The sequence below is a fragment of the Cajanus cajan genome, chromosome 9 (genome assembly GCF_000230855.2).
Source record: "Cajanus cajan strain Asha chromosome 9, NIPB_CcT2T_4, whole genome shotgun sequence".
In the NCBI taxonomy this organism is placed as follows: Eukaryota; Viridiplantae; Streptophyta; class Magnoliopsida; order Fabales; family Fabaceae; genus Cajanus; species Cajanus cajan.
Genome location: NC_138525.1, coordinates 23,893,702 through 23,912,257, shown reverse-complemented (window position 1 = coordinate 23,912,257; position 18,556 = coordinate 23,893,702). Strand labels below are relative to the sequence as shown.

At 31.1% G+C, this 18,556-nt stretch overlaps 1 protein-coding gene across 1 annotated transcript; it reads left to right on the top strand.

Moving 5' to 3' along the window:
* Positions 1 to 8,179: 8,179 nt before the first annotated feature.
* On the top strand, positions 8,180 to 14,706 carry LOC109817722 (hydroxyproline O-galactosyltransferase HPGT3). The gene is made up of 12 exons (XM_020383052.3): positions 8,180 to 8,430; positions 8,597 to 8,660; positions 8,809 to 8,858; positions 9,000 to 9,190; positions 9,893 to 9,953; positions 10,127 to 10,199; positions 10,669 to 10,792; positions 10,896 to 10,983; positions 11,550 to 11,600; positions 12,573 to 12,644; positions 13,875 to 13,987; positions 14,271 to 14,706. The coding sequence occupies exons 1-12, from the start codon at positions 8,312 to 8,314 to the stop codon at positions 14,291 to 14,293; spliced, it is 1,029 nt and encodes a 342-aa protein (XP_020238641.1). The 5' UTR covers positions 8,180 to 8,311; the 3' UTR covers positions 14,294 to 14,706.
* Positions 14,707 to 18,556: the final 3,850 nt, after the last annotated feature.

Sequence of the window (18,556 nt, the reverse complement as noted above, 5' to 3'; positions counted from 1 at the left end):
CGGTACCCTATGATGAAGTTAACGTGATAAGAATTAATAAATTAAATATTAGATCCCCTTTATTAATAACTATTTACATGCTTAAAATATAAATTAAGCGATTAACCCTAAAATATTTACATTATGACGTTTATTATAACAAAAAAAAGTGATAAAGATGAGGAATAAAAGGAAGAGAAGAAGATTGACTGAAATACCTCTTGAACGAGCTTTATTGAATCTTCAAATATGGAGAAGGTGCTTTGTGGCGACCTTTCACACTACAGTATGCCTCACAGATCTCAAGAAATACAATAGGAGGGAGAAAGAAGATAGAGATGTGACACAAATCTCAAGAAATATAATAGAAGGGAAAGAGATAGAGAATTTTCGTGCTCAAAGGAGTCTTATTCGAAATTTCTCTGGCCGCCTTGAGAACTGTGCTCGAGACTTCAATTTATAGGAATCAGAAGTGGGCCAGAACGGCCTGTTCCGAATTCGAAATGGCCCGTTCTGGTCCAGTAATTATGCGCAAATTACACATCCTGGAACGACCCGTTCTGAAAACGGAACGTCCCGTTCTAGAGTGGGAATTAACACAAGGTTCCCCTTTCCAGAATGGTCCGTTCTGAATTTGACTTGTTTGGAACGACCCGTTCTGGAATTGGAACAGCCCGTTCTCGTATTGGAACGGCCCGTTCCAGAAGAGGGATCTTTAGGTGTTTTAGACAAATTGGAACGGCCTGTTCTGATATTGGAACGGCCCGTTCCGGGGTTCGGAACGACCCGTTCCGATTTTGGAACAGCCCGTTCCGGGCTACTGAAACTACCTTATTTGGCCTTTAGGCCTTCTGATATCCTGTCTTGTTGTTTGCCTGCTTCAGGAGCTCTTTCCCTTCATAACGGGGGTTCATTTCCTTGTTTGTGTGCCCCCGGACGAAATTGGGTGTCTACAACTATTAATATTATTCTTAAGATAATTACTATGAAAGTTGACCAACTATCATGAATAATAATTTGTGATTTGATGACATGTAATAATGCATAGCCTATACAAAATTTGCATATGACATTGACCATCTAAAATTGGTTATGAAACAACCAATTTTTAAAAAGGCAATGACATTTTTATAATTAATGTTTTAAAATTAGTTGTCTCAATATCGATTTTAAAAAGCTGACAAAATTGATTATAGAAATAACTGATTTCAGACTTACATAATCGATTTCAAATTTGTTTATATTTGTGCCTAGTCCTTTCTCACACTTCTTCATGCTTCACTCACACAACATTTTATCTCAACACTTCCTTTCTCATTTTGTAGGTCAAAGGAAACAAGGGGCCGATTGATAATTGTCAAATATGCATATAATTTTTATTCAAGTTAAACAATTATTAATATATCTCATGCTTCTAAATCTTGTTTTTAGTCACACAATAATTAGACAAGAGTTAATTTTATTTTAGGATTTAATTGTTAAAATATTAGATATTTTTAATGTTTTTCTTTGATGAGATATAACACAAGGAGAAAATAATTTAGAAACTACAAGTCTTAAAGGAAAATCATCGCTCCAAAGAGCAACTTAACATGCTCTAAATGGGGAAAATTCACTTAAAGTGTCCAACAATTCACTTTGAGTGAGCTAAGTCAGAAAGTAATCTTTAAAGATAGCCTTAACTCGCTTTGAGTGAGTGAAATTCACTCATAAAAGGGCTTTGAGCGAATGAAGGCAAAGAACAACCCTAGAGAATTAAACAAGCTTCCTCAAAGAGAACTACAATTTACTTAGAGTCATCATAGAAACTCTCTGAGTGAGTTAAGATAAAGAGCACACCTAGAGGATCGACAAGCTTGCTCAAAGCAAGTTGCATGGGTGCTTTCAGTGAGCATATATGACCAAAAAAACCCATGAAAAATGTTGTAAAATAGGATCTCTAGGAAGACTCTATATTAATACTTTTCTGTGCATAATTTTATAGAGAAGTCTTGTGGGAGTTATTGTAATCATGGATTGATCAAAGATCTTTTTTTTTTGTTTAATCCTTAGTCATGAACAACTAAGTTCTCTAATATTGAAGATTGAGATAGTTACAATACCTAAGTAAATTCTCTATGTTTTCTTTCAATAAATTCTATATTTTCATTAAATCATTTGTTTAGTACCAAAATTATATTAAACAACTATAACTCTAAGTCTTTGTAAATTTGATAAATTAGATTTTTTTCCAATTTACTATTTATGACAATTGGTATACTTGTCAACTGTGTATTATCGAAATAGTGATAGGTGTCACGCCGAGTGTTTTGCCTCACAAATCTAGCAAAATGTGGGGATATGAAAATGATAGTGTTGGGGACAACAAAGACACCAGAGAGGAGGGTAGCAAGGCATTTTCGTTGGACAAGGAAAAGGTTGATGACAAAGGGTTACACATCATGAATTTTCTTAAACATGGAAAACACTTCAGATTTAAAAGCGAAGAAAATATATCCAAGTAAAACGACTGTAATCATCAATTAATGTGACAAAATATTTATAATAAGCATGAGAAGCAACAAGACACATACCCTAAACATCACTATGAATTATTTCAAAGCAAGAGGAAGTACGGTGAGCACTAGTCGAAAAATGAAGTGTTTTACTTTTAGCCAATTTGCAAATAGAACAGGAAATAGGTATAGAATTAACAACATTTTTATTTCCCAACAAACCATTTTTAAATAAGTGAGACAAAATAGTAGAATTTGGATGACCCAATTTTCTATGCTAATCCTCATATAGATTCAAAACATTATTACAAGCAAAAGATAGATGATTTGAAATAAATTGGGGTGGAAACAATCTTCCCACTTTAGGCCTCTTCACAATCACCTTCCTCGATACCTGCTCCTGTACAAGACAACCAGCCCGAGAAAATTTAACATCATAATTATTGTCCAGTAATTGACCAATATACAATAAATTGGAAGCAAATCCAGGTGATACAAGCACATTCTGAAAATCAGGGTTTATTTCACCAACATTAGTGATAGAAAAAGAGTATTACCATCAACAATTTGAATTTTTTGATTAACATGATAAGAATATACATTATGCAAGTATTCAGAGGAATCTGTCATGTGATTGGATGCACTAGAATCAAGAAACCATGGATGAGAAACATTAGATGAATTACCCTAAATGCCCAAGGCTGAAAAAGCTGAAAACGCCATTTGTTGAATCATTTCAGGCTGTAGAGCACCACCATCAGATGTACCTTAGATAGGAGGACAAGTTGTTGCATTGGTAGTGGCATGGAATGCTTGTACATGACGTTGTGTTGGTCGTGGAGAATGTGTGGGATAGTCAACGATGATATGATCATGTTGCTTGCAATAATTGCAAAACTTCTTATTACAATTATGAGCAATATGACCAAATTATTTGCAAGAAAAGCATTGAACCTGTCGCATATCACACCTTTACTTCTACTCTGGTCAGCATATGCAACCGTGACAGGTTTAGAAAAAACATCGTCATGAGACATGGATCCTTGGGTAAGTAAATGTTGTTCTTCCTATTTAGTTAAGACGGAATAGGATTCCTATTCAGTAAAGCACTTCTGACAGCCTCAAACTTCGAGCGAAGTTTCATGAGAAATTTATCGCGCTTATTGGTATCGTAGACTTCTTAAATAGTCGAGAGTGAAGTTTGGGCAACAACAACATATAAAATGGCAGAGTGTCCTGTCCATAAATTTAGAAAACTAGAATACTACTCTTAAATAGACAAATTACCTTGTTTGTAATTGGTTATCGTCAGGGTCAAGCCCTTCCTCACACACAAAACCTTAGCAAACAATGAAAACCTTATTTCGTGCATCTTCGTCCTCGACCAAAATTTTGAGTCTCTGTAGGACGAGGTTGTCATTTATCTCAAAGGCCCACCAAGGGACGGAGCCAGGATTTCAATACTGGGGGGCCGAGAATAAATAATATATAATTTATAATAAATGAAAATTAAAGTATCAAAAGCATATAAAAAAAAATATAAAAAAAAATTAAAATTGTTGGGGGGGCCGTGGCACCCGTAGGTCCCCCCTTGGCTCCGTCCTTGCCACCAACTAAGTCTCACAAAGTTCCCATCTTTAGCCTTTTATACTGATGAATTTTGGTTTTGACCATAAGGGGCTCCCATTGTTTCTACTTTTCCATATTGTTGTAGCTAGAATGAGTGTTACCAATTAGACTCGTTCTTCGGGCAAAAAGATGTGCGTCACATATTTTGTAGAGAAGTAAGTCCCTTTGTGTTAGGATAGTGTGTTTGTCACCTTGGCAAAAAATGAATGGGTTTATGAGGAGTGGCGCGATAGAGGAGTTTGGTTGTAGGGGGGTCACAAACAAGAGTAGCCTAGAAGGTTGACTATTGTTGTCTCATTAATTAATTTAATATATTGAGACTATTGGAACTAAACTTCACGCTTAGTTTATATTTATCCCATTAATGCAATTGACGTAAATATTTAAACATTGATCCCTTAATATTTAGTTTTAAATATTTTCATAGAACAACCATGACTAACAAAGAATCTCACATCAACTTTGACAATTTACACATCTAATGAATGAAGCTTTATTCTTAGAATCCAATGCATCAAGTGATTTAATTCAATTATTGATTCAAGGACTATTTTCCAATCAAACCAAGATTATAAATTATGTCACAAAGTAGAAAGAATCATTGATGGAAGTAAACAAAAATAAGTATATATATATATTGATCAAAAGAAATACATGAAGTTGATTGATTACATTTGATCCCAACATGGAGAAAGCTAGCTACACATACTAAAGAAAGCCAACTCAAGATTACAAAAGCATTTCATCACTTGATTTAGCATTCGCTAATCAAGATCGGGAACAATGGGTGCGAGTTCCCTCTTTGCACCAAGCTTCAATTCTAAAGAAAGAGATAGAATTTGAGGACACACCAGAATGAAAGGGATCCAAAGATTTGTACATGTCTGAAACTATGTAATTGATGATGACTTAAAAGAATTAATTTGTACAATATATACCAACAAGATGTATTTACTTTTTAGTAGTTCATTATGTAAGAACTCCACAGTTAAAGGTACTTGGTTTGGACCAATTTAGAGATAAATGACCTTTTAGGAAGTTTCCTTGCAAGCATGCAAGTGAAGAAAAAACACGTTGAAATTTTTTTGTGTTGATTTATGGGGACAATTGTTGATTTTAGAGGAAGTCAAGCATCTTAGAAAAAAGGCTACTCATAGATGATTCTGGCCGGTGAAGAGTTCTGACCAATAAGGAGTTGTGTGAAGTATCATGAAGTGGAGTCACTAAGATGTCAAATATGAGGGGTGTTACAAGCCCTCTTTCAAATATGATTCTTTTCCTCTTATAATAGAAGAAAATGCCTTGTTTTATGCTAAAATCACTCATCCAAATAAATTCATTAGTAGAACTGTCAATTTGAGCTCAGCCCAATAGGTTAGATGTAATCAAGTCGAGTTGAGCCTTAAAAAGAATGACCTAAATAGAATTAGGTTACTTTGGCCCAACCCGCTAAGCCTAACAAGCCAAACAAGCCCTAGTGGGATGGTCTGTTAAAATAATAAGTAAAATAATATGAACTATTGTCATTGTCGATTTGTAAATCTATAATGTATTGTAAAATAACATAATAAAATATAATAATAATAGTCTTTTACTCTGTTGTGTTCGCTTACGGGGTCATGATTACAAGCTTAGAGTTAGAAGTAATCATTGTGATAGTTTGTCTACTCCCATTTTAGGTACTAATCATTTTAGATGTTATATTATTAAATGTATTAGATCTCTTAAGTACCAAGATGTTTGCGTCATGTTGGATAACAAAGCTAGTTCATTAAAGCAATGAAAAATTGATCCTAAGACTTATAGAGATGCACTTGTTAAGTGTATTATCATGCATGATCTTTCATATAGTTATTTTGAATTTGAAGGAGTTTAGACGGTGAATAAAGTGTTAAATCCTAATTTTAAACTCAAATATAGAAACATGTCAATAAAGTGTTTTTAATTGAAAATGAAAAGCTAAAACAAGTGTTAACTATTGTTTTGGGTAAAATATGTTTGACTTGTGATGTATAGACATCTATAACTACCAAAGACTATATGACTGTGATTGATTGATTACTTATTTGTAACTAATATATAGTATCAACTAATCATATTATAATTTTTTTTTTTATTTTTTCATTATAAAGAAATAGATTTAATTCTTTTAATGTATTTTTTAATTAGACAAATTTGGCTTGATGGCCTGACGGCCTAACATGGGCAAGATTTGACCAAAATAATGGCAACCCAAAAAATATATAAGTTAGATCAACCTAACCTAAAATAACATTTGACCTAGTAGGTTAGGTTGAGCTAACTCATCTAAACTCGTTTGATACCTTTATTTAGCGAACAAATTTTGAAGCTTCATATTGAAATAAGAAATTCACTTAGCCAAATTAATTTTTTTGGGAGAATTTATGGTTTCTTAATCCTAAAGTAATAATTTTGCCCAACCAATTATACTCTAGTTGGAATTTGGAGCTTGCTGCCTCAATTTGGTTGGGCCACAAAAACTTGGCTTGACCAATTTTTCACTTTTTTGCTTCCCCTCTCTATTTTGCCTTCAAAATGTGATCTTGTTATATTCTTCTCCCAACTTTTAGTTTTTCTACTTGATATAAGTTGCACCTAGCACATTAAAAAATTATTATTAATTAGCTAAATAGTTATAAATATAAAAATTTATTTACAAATTATATTACTTATATAAAGTTAACTAATTTAGAGATTTAAACCAAAAAAGGCTTGGTAATCAAGCTACCTGTCTTCCTCTATACATAACCAATTCAAATAAATTTGACATCTAATAGCAGGGTGTGAGGTAATTTTTTTTTGTGTATGTACATTTAAAATTTGTTATTAACAACCAATTTTGTATGTGATATTTAAAATTGGTTCACACTCGATTTTAAAGTGTTTTCATACAAAATAATAAAATCGATTTTACAACCAATTTTGTAAAAGTGAATAATGCTATTATTATTGTAATTCGAACCATAGATCGTCCTAATAGTAGAAATATAGAGTAGTATGCACATTGAACTAGGTTGTCGTTTTTATAATTTCTATTGATAAAAGAAAAATCTCTCCCTATTTATTATGAGGATACTCATCTTATTCCCTTTAATAACTTTTATTTGCCTTGAATTATAAAGTTTCCCAATTGTATCAAACGGAATTTGTGTGTGGAAAGTGACTTTTGTCATTTAATAAGTTGTTGAAGTTGAAATTTTGATTTTTATGTATAAAAAATTTAAGTTGAAAATAGATATTTATTTATTTAATATTCATCTAATTTTTAAAGAGATTAGTTTCCATATTTAACGAAAAATGTTCTTTGATAATAAATTAAAAAAAAAAGAAATAAAATCTGTGTTGACTTGAATTCCTTATTAACTAAAATGACCCGGTGAGGAATGTTTAGGTAGTTAATTTCTTTTTATTTTTATTTTTTTTATTTTTATTTTTTTATTTCTTACCATGTACCTGTAAATATTTTCTTTTTTTAATAAATTCGGATCTTCTCATGTTATTAAAGATCGCACAGGAGAGAAGTACACAATTTTTTGTCAAATAAAAACTCATTATAATTAATTGCAAAGTATATTAATTATATTTGATAAAATATGTTTTGAGAAAACAGTCCACAGTCTACACACTACATGTATAAACAGATTTTATTTTTTCTTACTCATAAAAAGAAGATTTTATTTTTTTTCTTGTTTTTGGGCAAACTTAAAGATCAGAACTAGAGACTAATATTTTATGCAAGAAATTTTTTTAAAGGGCTTACAGATTTTACTGAGAAGGTTATTCAATAAGCACGACTTTATAAACAAAATTTGAATCATATACTAATTAATAGAGTAAAGAAATATTATTATTTAAATACAAGCTGCTATGAATTAAAAAAAAAAAAATAATAAATTTATTAAATTTTACATTAGTCAGTTTGAAAATTATATTATTGGTTATGTAATTTGTTTTCACAACATAAAATAAAATAAGAAAAAGGAGAAAATGTGGGAATTTCATTTCCCCTCTTAAATGAAGTAAACAGAGTAAAACCAGATTACAATAGCAGTGGTAAGAAGCGCGTTATATTACAGTATCAGTTACGAAGGAAATAAAAACTTGAATTGAAAACAGAGTCATTGTCTGTTATCACCGAACAGTGATCGAGTTTGCGAAGCGCACCGATTGGAGAGCGTTCGTCGGAGATGGAGACGTTGCCGACGACGAAGCGAGGAGGAGGGAGATCGAAGCCCGTTCAGGCCTCGAAATCGGCCCTCGTCATGGCCTTCTTCTCGTGCGTCGCTTGGCTTTACGTCGCCGGAAGGTACGTACGTGCAAACGCACTTCGTTTGTTATCCTTTTTGTCCAATTCGTTTTCTCCGAATCGCTTTTGGATCCGTCCAATAAGTCTTCGTGGATTTGTGATTCGTGACGCGATTCTGCTGTTTGTTTTGAACGTAACGGATTTGCTATGGTTTGGGAGTGGTTAGGTTATGGCAAGACGCAGAGAACCGAAATTTACTCGCTGGTCTTCTGAAGAAGAATTCAGCTCAGGTATTTCTTTCCTTTATTTTAATTAATTTTTTTTATTTTATTTTAAATTTCAGTGTTTTTATTTTATTTTATTTATAATTTTGCTCTGTGCTGATTTTATAATTCAATTTAGTTTACGAATTTATATGTTTTGTTTTTTGGTTACTAGAGGCCTAAGGTTCTTACAGTAGAGGATAAGCTAATGGTGCTAGGGTGCAGGTAAATTCTTCCTAATTTTTTATTTAAATTTTATGTTGGGATGATTTGTATTGTTTGATGATGTCTTGTTTGTGTGGTAATATTGTGGATGGATCGTGGAATTGAAATTCATGTGTGTGTGTGTTTGTTGCTATTTTATAGGGATCTGGAGAGGAGGATTGTGGAAGCAGAGATGGAGTTGACATTGGCTAAGAGCCAAGGGTACCTGAAGGGGCAGGGCCAGAAAAGTGGCTCTTCTTCTGATCGTAGGCTGCTTGCTGTTATTGGAGTGTATACTGGATTTGGAAGTCGATTGAAGAGAAATGTTTTCAGGGGGTCCTGGATGCCCAAAGGTCTGTTTTTGACTTTGGTTAAAAAAAAAAAAATACTAGGCTTTTGTAAACGTTTTTGCGCTAGTCATTTGTTTGCGTTTTTGGTTTGGATGAGGTATGAGACTTGGGCTTGGTGAGCAGGTGGGTAGGGTAAAGTAGAGGCAAAGTGGTTTCCGTACGATAAGGGGGCTTAGCTCAGTTGGTTTAGCAGTGTGCCTGAGTTGTTGTAACCCCTTGGTACCGTGTTCGGTTCCTACTGATACAAAAAAAAGTAGTTTCAGTGGGAATTGGTCTTGACCCAAAGGGACTTGGTGCCACTTGATATAAGGCTCGACACTCTTTTGATTTGTCTTTATTGGGATGGGATCAGATTCATTGGCTGAGTGGAGACTATGAGTATTTTCATGGTTTGTTTTGGTAGAAGATAGTGGTTTTGATAATTGGTTAACAAAGCATTTGTTTTTCTAATTGTAATTTGAGAGTGATTTTATGCCTCTGTTTGAATTTGGGATTGATTTGCATATTGCTTGCTTTACCTGATGTACATGTAACTCATGAACATGTTCATAATCATTTTGGTTTGGTAAGTTACATAACAAAATTTGATATATTGCTTACACTTTATGAATGACAATATGTAAACATTTGACAATTTCGTAGATGGTTATCTTTTTGGTTCAATTCTATATTCCCAAATCACTAACATCTTGTCTTCCCTGACAGGTGATGCCTTGAAAAAACTTGAAGAAAGAGGAGTGGTCATACGTTTTGTTATTGGTCGGAGGTTTCTCCACTTACTTATCCTTATTAGCTACTATAATGCTCACATGATTTCTTTTTAAGCTATAATGGTTATTTATTTATCTTCTTTATTTCCCTTGGCATTGATCCAGTAGTCTATAAGATAACTATCAAGTGTTCAAACTTATTTATGACCTAATACTTTGTAATTGACAGTGCGAATCGAGGTGATAGCTTAGATCGCAATATTGATGAGGAAAATCGCTCAACAAAGGATTTCCTGATTCTTGTAAGCAAAATAGTTTAGTTTTGTTGTAATTTGAATCCGTTCAATCTTTTACCTTGGGTAAGGTGAGTGGACAGGAAGCATATTTCTGGAAGTTTCATGTTCATGATTAAGCTTATGATATAATTCTAATGTGATATGCTTATAAAATAGGCACTTAATTAAGCCATGTACCCACGGGTACCTTATGTGTGATTGCAAGCTGATAATATTTTCCTATATTTAAAGCTGTGTTTTCTTAAATATTTTTGTTCCTTGGTGAGCTTGAAACATTGATGTGCAGAGTAAACAACCAAAACTCTACTTTGTGTTTGTGTGAGGGTGGGGGGGGGGGGGGGCAGCTTGACCATTGTGTTTATTGATTATTTTTTATTTAAAGTATATTGACACTCATTTGAACATGCTTTCTTGTTATTGTATCTCGTTAAGCAACCTAAGTGTAGATCTTAACCATTTGTTTTAAATATATCAGGAAGGCCATGAGGAAGCTCAAGAAGAGTTGCCTAAAAAAGTAAAAACCTTCTTTAGTACTGCAGTTCAGAACTGGGATGCTGATTTTTATGTTAAAGTTGAAGATAGCATTGATATTGATCTGGGTAAAAAATTGCTTATATATTCTTATTTAGGAGATTTTGTTGAAAAACTATTTTTCCTCAATGTGAATTGAGACATTCTCTATTGTGTTCAATGGCCTTGCAGAGGGTTTAATTGAACTTCTTGACCGTCGCCGTGGTCAGGATGGGGCATATATTGGATGCATGAAATCAGGAGAAGTGATATCAGAAGAGTACTTTCTTAATCCGAGTTTATTGTGATTTTATATATGTATATGATAAATTGATAATTGATTTGTGGATATATTGGACAATTTTATGTGGTATAAATGGTTCTGATTATGTTAAAAGCTGTCTGACATTGTTCATGCTTCTGAATGGGACATGTGTTAAAACTTATTCATTATTATCTATTTTATATTGAATATTTTTGCAGTGTTTTTATCTGAAGTTAACCCCATCTATGGATGCTGTAGATTTTCTTAAATTTCACCCCTTTTTAAGACCTTAGGCCTGCCCTATTCTTGCTAAACAAATTTGTATATGCTGGAGTTTAGAGCTTGCAATGCCCATCAGATGTGGATGCCTTTTTGCATGTGTTGGATTCTAATAACTTAGTTGACTTCAAATTTTTATCTGCCTAACCTTTCTTCCTACCTACAGTGATATGTACTCGTTGCTTGTTATTTTCTTGTTCATCATAATTCAATGTTATTTTTCAATAAATTTTCATACGTTGAATCCTGTGGTTGAGGTTTTGGATTTAACTAATAGTCATCTTATTTTGAGTGTTTTTCAGTGGAAAGCCATGGTACGAACCTGAATGGTGGAAATTTGGGGATGAAAAATCGTAAGTACTATATCTTTTGCACAAAAAGATTTGTTATTTTTTTTTAATTAATACCTGAATGGTTTTCAATGTTATTGTCTTAAATTGAAACCATTTCATTATTTTTTCTAGTTGTATCATTGAAAAGGTAAATGAATGATCTTCACAATATATGACATCACTGCATCAGTGCTAACAAAAATTAGAGGGAACAATTATTTGTGACTTAGGCATATTAAACATATACTTATGCTTTTATCACTTTGCCAAGTATTGGATTGTTGAAACAAATAACTTTAATGATTACATAAACTGTTTCAATCACATATCACTAAATAATGAAAACTGTGATTGTGATCTGATTATGCAATTGATGATTGAAAATAAAGTTTAATTTTCTTGCCTGTGTATATAAGCATTGATTAGTGGCATCATATGGTTTTAGCTTTAGTCTTTTTTTACTAACATGTCATTAGTTATGTTATGATGTGAAAAATTGGAAGTAATGCCACAATCCATCTAGAGTCTAATGGGTTGTTCTTATAAATACTTATTAATCTTTTTGTCATTTATTCCAATTCAAATGGATAGGACAGTATTTTTTTTCTTCAAATTTTTTGTTTAATGTTAGTTTTTACTTTTTCTTTATTCATTGTATTCAACACTGCAGTAAAACTAGTTGTCATGCAAACATTGATAAGTAATATTTTCTTTATACCTTAGTAGATCTTTGGATGACATGTTATTCTGCTAATTTTATAACACTCCAAACAAAAGTACTGTAGATATTTTAGAAGGTAGAATTCTTTTATCTGCCAAATCCCCCTTAACTAATATAGTATCTTAATATTTAACATTATGAAAATTATGTGTCACTATCTTCTATTTTATAGTTCATTGGTGTGATGTTATAACTTTTCAGTAGTTTGAATCTCCATTGAATTGTTTTGTTTTTTCTTGTGTGAATCACTATTTAATTATTTCTGTCTGTAGGTATTTCCGACATGCGGCTGGTTCACTTGTTATAATTTCAAAGAATTTGGCACAATACATTAATATAAACAGGTTAGTTCTCAATGTCATATCTTTGGAGGAAGCTTAGAAACTGAAGTAGGCAGCTGTGGTTGTGGTATGGGTGCCTTAATTCAGCATTTAGGATGACAAAGCATGGCCTCTGGCTTAGATACCCATATTTGAGGAACTTGATAAAGAGGAGGGTTTGGATATTAATTGATTGTTGTACTAAACCATGTTCATATCTGGTATTTGGGCTATAGCTACTTAGTTTTCTTTTTATATTTGTGTTCATAGGATCACACTAGACACTAAATTTATTGGTAAAGATTTATTGGAAGTACTTAATTTTTGACTTTCAAATTTTCTGGCTGAATCCAAATACAAAATCTTGTTAATCATTATTTTTCATCTTTTTTATGTTTTAGCTGGTGTATTTTCAAAACTCTGCAGTAGGTCCATAAAACCATTGAAGGTTAATCCAACTCCATACATACCTATCCATCTATCATCACTCTGCTTGAAGATCTGTCACTCTTGATGTGAAAATAAAGTCACTTCATATTTTCTTGGTACAGAAAAAATAAAATGACTGTTAAAACTTGAAGGTGGAGTGCTCACCTTGCAAATTTCAGCATAAAATTGAGCTCAAATGATTTTTAATTTCTACCAAACAACAAAGTAAACTGTAACTTTTCTATCGCATTTGTTTTTCTATTTTCCATACTCAAGCAAAGCATGTCCTAAAGGTGGGGTGTGGTTCGGTGGTTTTGGGTGGCGCTGAAGGGTGAAAGGTTGAGATGTACCGTTTTGAGATTCCCCTTCCAGGGAAAGATGTCTCCTATAATATCCATGATGTCCTTTCTACTGAGTACAAATTGGTCCACCTTTAGAAATTAGGTGTATACGTTTGTGCATTTTTTGTGGATTTCTTTCAGGATATGTGCTTTTAACTTCATGGTTTCTTTTGGAGGATACCTAGTATGCATTTGTATTTTGTTCTCATTCAGTTAATATGTTTTCAGTGATAATTACATACATGCCACATGGTTGTTACTTTTCACTTTGTTTCCTGCTTTTTAAGAATCTTTTCAGGAAATAGTGAAAATTACAAGATCTTGTTTCCTGTACAAATACTTGAAAACAGGAAACAATGTAAAAATAAGGCTATATTATAGTATTTATTACAAAAACAAAAATGAACCAACTGTGCCCTTTTCCTCTCTTGTATTTTTTCTTAATATGTGATTAATATTTTGTGTTTCATCCCCAAAAACATAGTGTATCTTTGAAGACCTATGCCTTTGATGATACATCGTTGGGATCATGGATGATGGGCATCCAAGCAACTTACATAGATGACAGTCGGCTTTGCTGCGGTAGTATCAATCAAGGTGAGATCCCAGTTCTCATGTTTTGCAGTGATTATTTTATTGCATTTAACTCGGGAAAAGGGGTGGAGAAGGGATGTGTTTCCTTCCAGGTTTCTCAACTATTTTGAACTGGAGTTGGTAGAAAATGAAAATGTAATTGGGCAAAATGAAATCTAGAAAAGAATAATTGATTTGTCTTGCTTCACACTTTTTGTTGAAGATTTCAAATACATTTTCGTTTTTCACCAACTCAACTTTACCTTTTATTATAAAACTTTTATAACTTACCTGTGCCCATTTTCAGACAAGGTATGCTCCTTGGCTTGATTGGACGATCACAAGCACATCCCTTATGCGGGAAACTCATACACAATTTGTCTGGAGATCAGTGTCAGTTGAAGATTGTTCTTTTCAGTTGCAAACTGCCTTGAAAACCACGCAGATAATAGCAATATAATTCCTTTCTAGATCTAGTAATCTGTTCATTCTTTTAGATGTTAGCAGCGAAATTGAAGGGGTAACTACAGATTAACGGAGTTCAGCCATTGGTGCCCAATTGATATTTCCGGAAGTTTTTCTGTTATTGTTTATACAAAACATCTGTTGATGACATAGTATTGGAGAGCAAAAAAAAACCTATATACAAAATATTAATGTATTGAACCGCTGACGAGAAAATTGTAGACTTTATCAAGCTGAGGCATGCATTGAAATTTTGCTGCAACACAATTTTCTTTTTATGGTGCTTCTTCCTACCGTATTGTTTGCAATGTAACACAAAGGGTCAGTAGTTTGCAGTTTGGACCCTTTAAGTATAGACGCTGACGAAGGTGGGAGACATTTCCCACCGTGGGAAACATACAGGAAGCTGCCGTTAAATTTATTTCTTTTCTAATAAATGGTTCAGATTTTTTTTTTTTTTTTCCTGCTCCTAAACCCTCCGTGCTGTGGGTACGGTGCTTGTCATGTGTTTTGGATGCTCCGGTGTATTCGTGGTGGTTCCTAGTGGGTGTTGGTCATGGTATCATTTCGCTTTGGGGTGGGGTTCGTTTTGGTTCACGGTGGTTTGGCGATGGTTTGGTTTTCTTTTGTTTGACATGCATTTGAGATGCTCTATACACGGTGGATCGCTATGGTTTTGTTTTTGCTTATGGTGGTTTTGCAGTAAATTCGTAGTATGCCGGTACACAATGAAATTAGATTATTTCAATGATTGGATTAAAGTAATTGATTATTATTATTATTATTATTATTATTATTAATTATAATAAAAATAAAAATTTATTTAAATATATTTTGTTGAAATTTTTTTGATGTGTTTAATTTTATTTAAATATAATAAAAAAATTAATTTTTATACAGTAAATTAACTTAAAAAAATATTATAAAAAATAATCATATTTTTCTAATTTTCAAAATTTTAAAATAACTTATTTTTAAGTAGAAAAAAAAATATTCATAAGTTTAAGTTGTTTTAAACATACAACTTATTATAAGCACTACATGCTCTTAGTGGACGGAAGGTCAAACAGAGAAAAATAAAATAAAAAATTATAAAGAAGAAAAAGAGAACAACAAAAGAAGATTATTGGCTCCAACACTATTGAGGTTAATTAGGGATGAAAATAGGTCGAATTTAAATATAAGTAAATGATCTGACTTTTTTAAAGTTTGATTTGACTTATTTAATAAAAAAGTTAATTTTAAATTAAAAAAAATTACTTATTTAAAAAAGTTGGATTTAGACTTATAAAAAATTCTATTAGACTTGATAGGTTAGTCTATTTATTTATATAATAAAAAATAATATATATATATATATATATATATATATTATTTGAATAAAATTATCCTCTTTTACCATACTATGGGAGTGATTATCAATATTCATGGATGTACATACATTGTTCTTGTAATAAAAAGTAATAACATCTATTCTCTTTTTGTTACTTTGTATATGTCTCTGTTATTTCTGAGATCACCTCATGTACAATGAATATTTTCTTAGTTTGTAAATTGTTATCATAACTATTTTAATTTCTTAAAATATGACTCGATTATTTACAATATATCAAATTAGATATAAAAAATATTTAAATATTTTTTAAATGATGATTATTTTTTATTATAAATTTATAGACTTACAAATACGCTAACATAGTTACGCATAGTCTTTTTAACAGAAAATAATTCACTTTTTTCCCTCTTTGTAACATTGTATATATTTCAAAATTTAATTTTTAATAATATTAATTAAACTATATTTTATCATGCAAATTAAAAAATAACATATAGTGATGTATTTTAAAATAATTTTATTGAATTTTAAAAAATTAATCTTATTAACTTAATTAACATTATTAATATAAAATAATTTTTTAAATAAATTAACACGTCATACGAAACATTAAAAAGATCAAATCAAATTTATAAAAACAACATCTTAGAATAAAATGTATAAAATTTTCAAGATTGAGTCAACATTTGAAACAGTTATATTCTAAATAAGATAAGTTTACCCCAGTTAAATTAAATAATCTATAATGAATTTAGAAAGTTCATTCTCATATACACAAGTCTAACACTCATTATTTATCTATTTAAAAATGTAAGAAATATTTTAATATATAAAGACTAACAATGTGAAACTTTTTTTTTTTAAATATGTATTCATATATTATACGAATTCATATTATACAATTATGTCAATTAATATTTAAACTTTTATTATCATTATTTTAATAGACATATCTGTTAACTTCCTCCATCATCTCCCTCCACTGCTTTTGTGCCTTCGGTTGTTGTCACACAGTGGTGAGACCAAACCCTGTTGACAATATTATCATCCCGATCATCACCTGAATCGGCACAAAGTCCTATTTGCCTAACTCCCCATGTTGTGGGTGGCAAACATACCCGTAAATAAGGTGTTATTAATTTTTGGCATATGCTTTCATTTTTGCAATCAGATTAAAAAAAATAAATGTGTTTTTAATAAAATATATATGAATTCTAAAATGTAAAACATGAATTGCCTTGTACAAGCCTCGAACCTGTACTGCACACGAAGTCTAACATCATAAAAATGAACAACGGCTTATGATGCATAAAAAGATATATTAAGGGCTAAAATATTTATTTACAAAGGAGCTATAAAAAAACCTCCATTTTAAAAGGTTTCCTCAAACTGAACTAATTTGAGTGTGAGGAAGTGCATGATATGAGTCAAAGAAAATTAATGGTGTGTTTGGATGAAAATTTTTATAAATTCAAAAAATTTAAAAATTTTGGTGTTTCAATTACTTTTAATTCAATTTTTATTATTTTTAAAATATTCTATTTAAATAAGTCAATTTAAATTTTTTAAAGTTTAAATTATTTGTTTGAATAATTTAATTTCATCATGATAAAATTGATTTTAAAAATATATTTGCATGTTGATATTTTTAAATTAAATTTTATAAAATAAATATTATAATCAATTTTAAAATATTTAATAATTTTAAAATAAATATTTAATAATATTTAATAATTTTAAAAATATTTTTGAACATTTAATAATTAAAAATATGAAGAGAGAACAAAAAGATAAAATATATAAATAAAATAAAAAAAAATTATGAAAAATTTTAAATTCTTATTTTTTTTAAAAATTTTTAAAATTTTACTAGTTTAAGAAATTTTATAAATAATAAAATTTTAAATTCTTTACAAATTTTTCATCAAAATAAAATGTTTCACTTCAAAAAATTTAAATTTTTTTAAATAAATTAATTATTCCATTTAAATTCTCCATCTAAATACAACTAAATTATTATATCTTTGGACGGACCAATGACTTTCAGTTTGCCGTGATCATAGTGTAATAAAGTTCAAGAATTACTAATTTCTTCTTACATTTTTATTAGAATATTTTACAAACAATATCATTTTGGATTAGTTTGCTTCTCACATAATAAATGAAAACTCTTTCAAATCTTGTATAACAAAAATGAAATTTCAAATTACTATCACTTTAAGAATTTTTTACGTAAATAAATTTTTTTTAAATTTTTTTTTACCAAAATAACATCTGTGCAACTTTATTTACCCAACTAGAACCAATCACTGTTCATGCTTAGAATTCGGTTTCCCGGAAACCGAATTCTGAGCTTCAATAATTTTTTTTTACAACTCAGAATTCGGTTCCCGGGGAACCGAATTTTGAGTTATTTTGAGTTTTTTTTTTTTTTTTTTTTTTGCGTTTGTGGCACAGGCTGTGCAAGTCTTGAAAGTGGAACGGGCCGTTCCGGAAGCAGAACGGCCCGTTCTGCTTCCAGCATTTGCCCAAAATGGGCCACAAACCCAGAAAAAAAAATTAATTAAAATAACTCAGAATTCAGTTTCTCGGGAACCAAATTTTGAGTTGTAAACAAAAAAAAAAATTGAAGCTCAGAATCCGGTTCCCAGTTTCTCGGGAACCAAATTTTGAGTTGTAAACAAAAAAAAAATTGAAGCTCAGAATTCGGTTCCCGGGGAACCGGATTCTGAGCATGAACAGTGATTGGTTCTAGTTGGGTAAATAAAGTTGCACAGATGTTACTTTTGTAA

Coding starts and splice junctions, on each gene's coding strand:
- LOC109817722 (XM_020383052.3), top strand. CDS start 8,312: ATGGAGACGTTGCCGACGACGAAGCGAGGAGGAGGGAGATCGAAGCCC. Junction 10,984..11,549: donor GGAGAAGTGATATCAGAAGA/GTACTTTCTTAA, acceptor AGTGTTTTTCAG/TGGAAAGCCATGGTACGAAC. Junction 12,645..13,874: donor CAATACATTAATATAAACAG/GTTAGTTCTCAA, acceptor CCAAAAACATAG/TGTATCTTTGAAGACCTATG.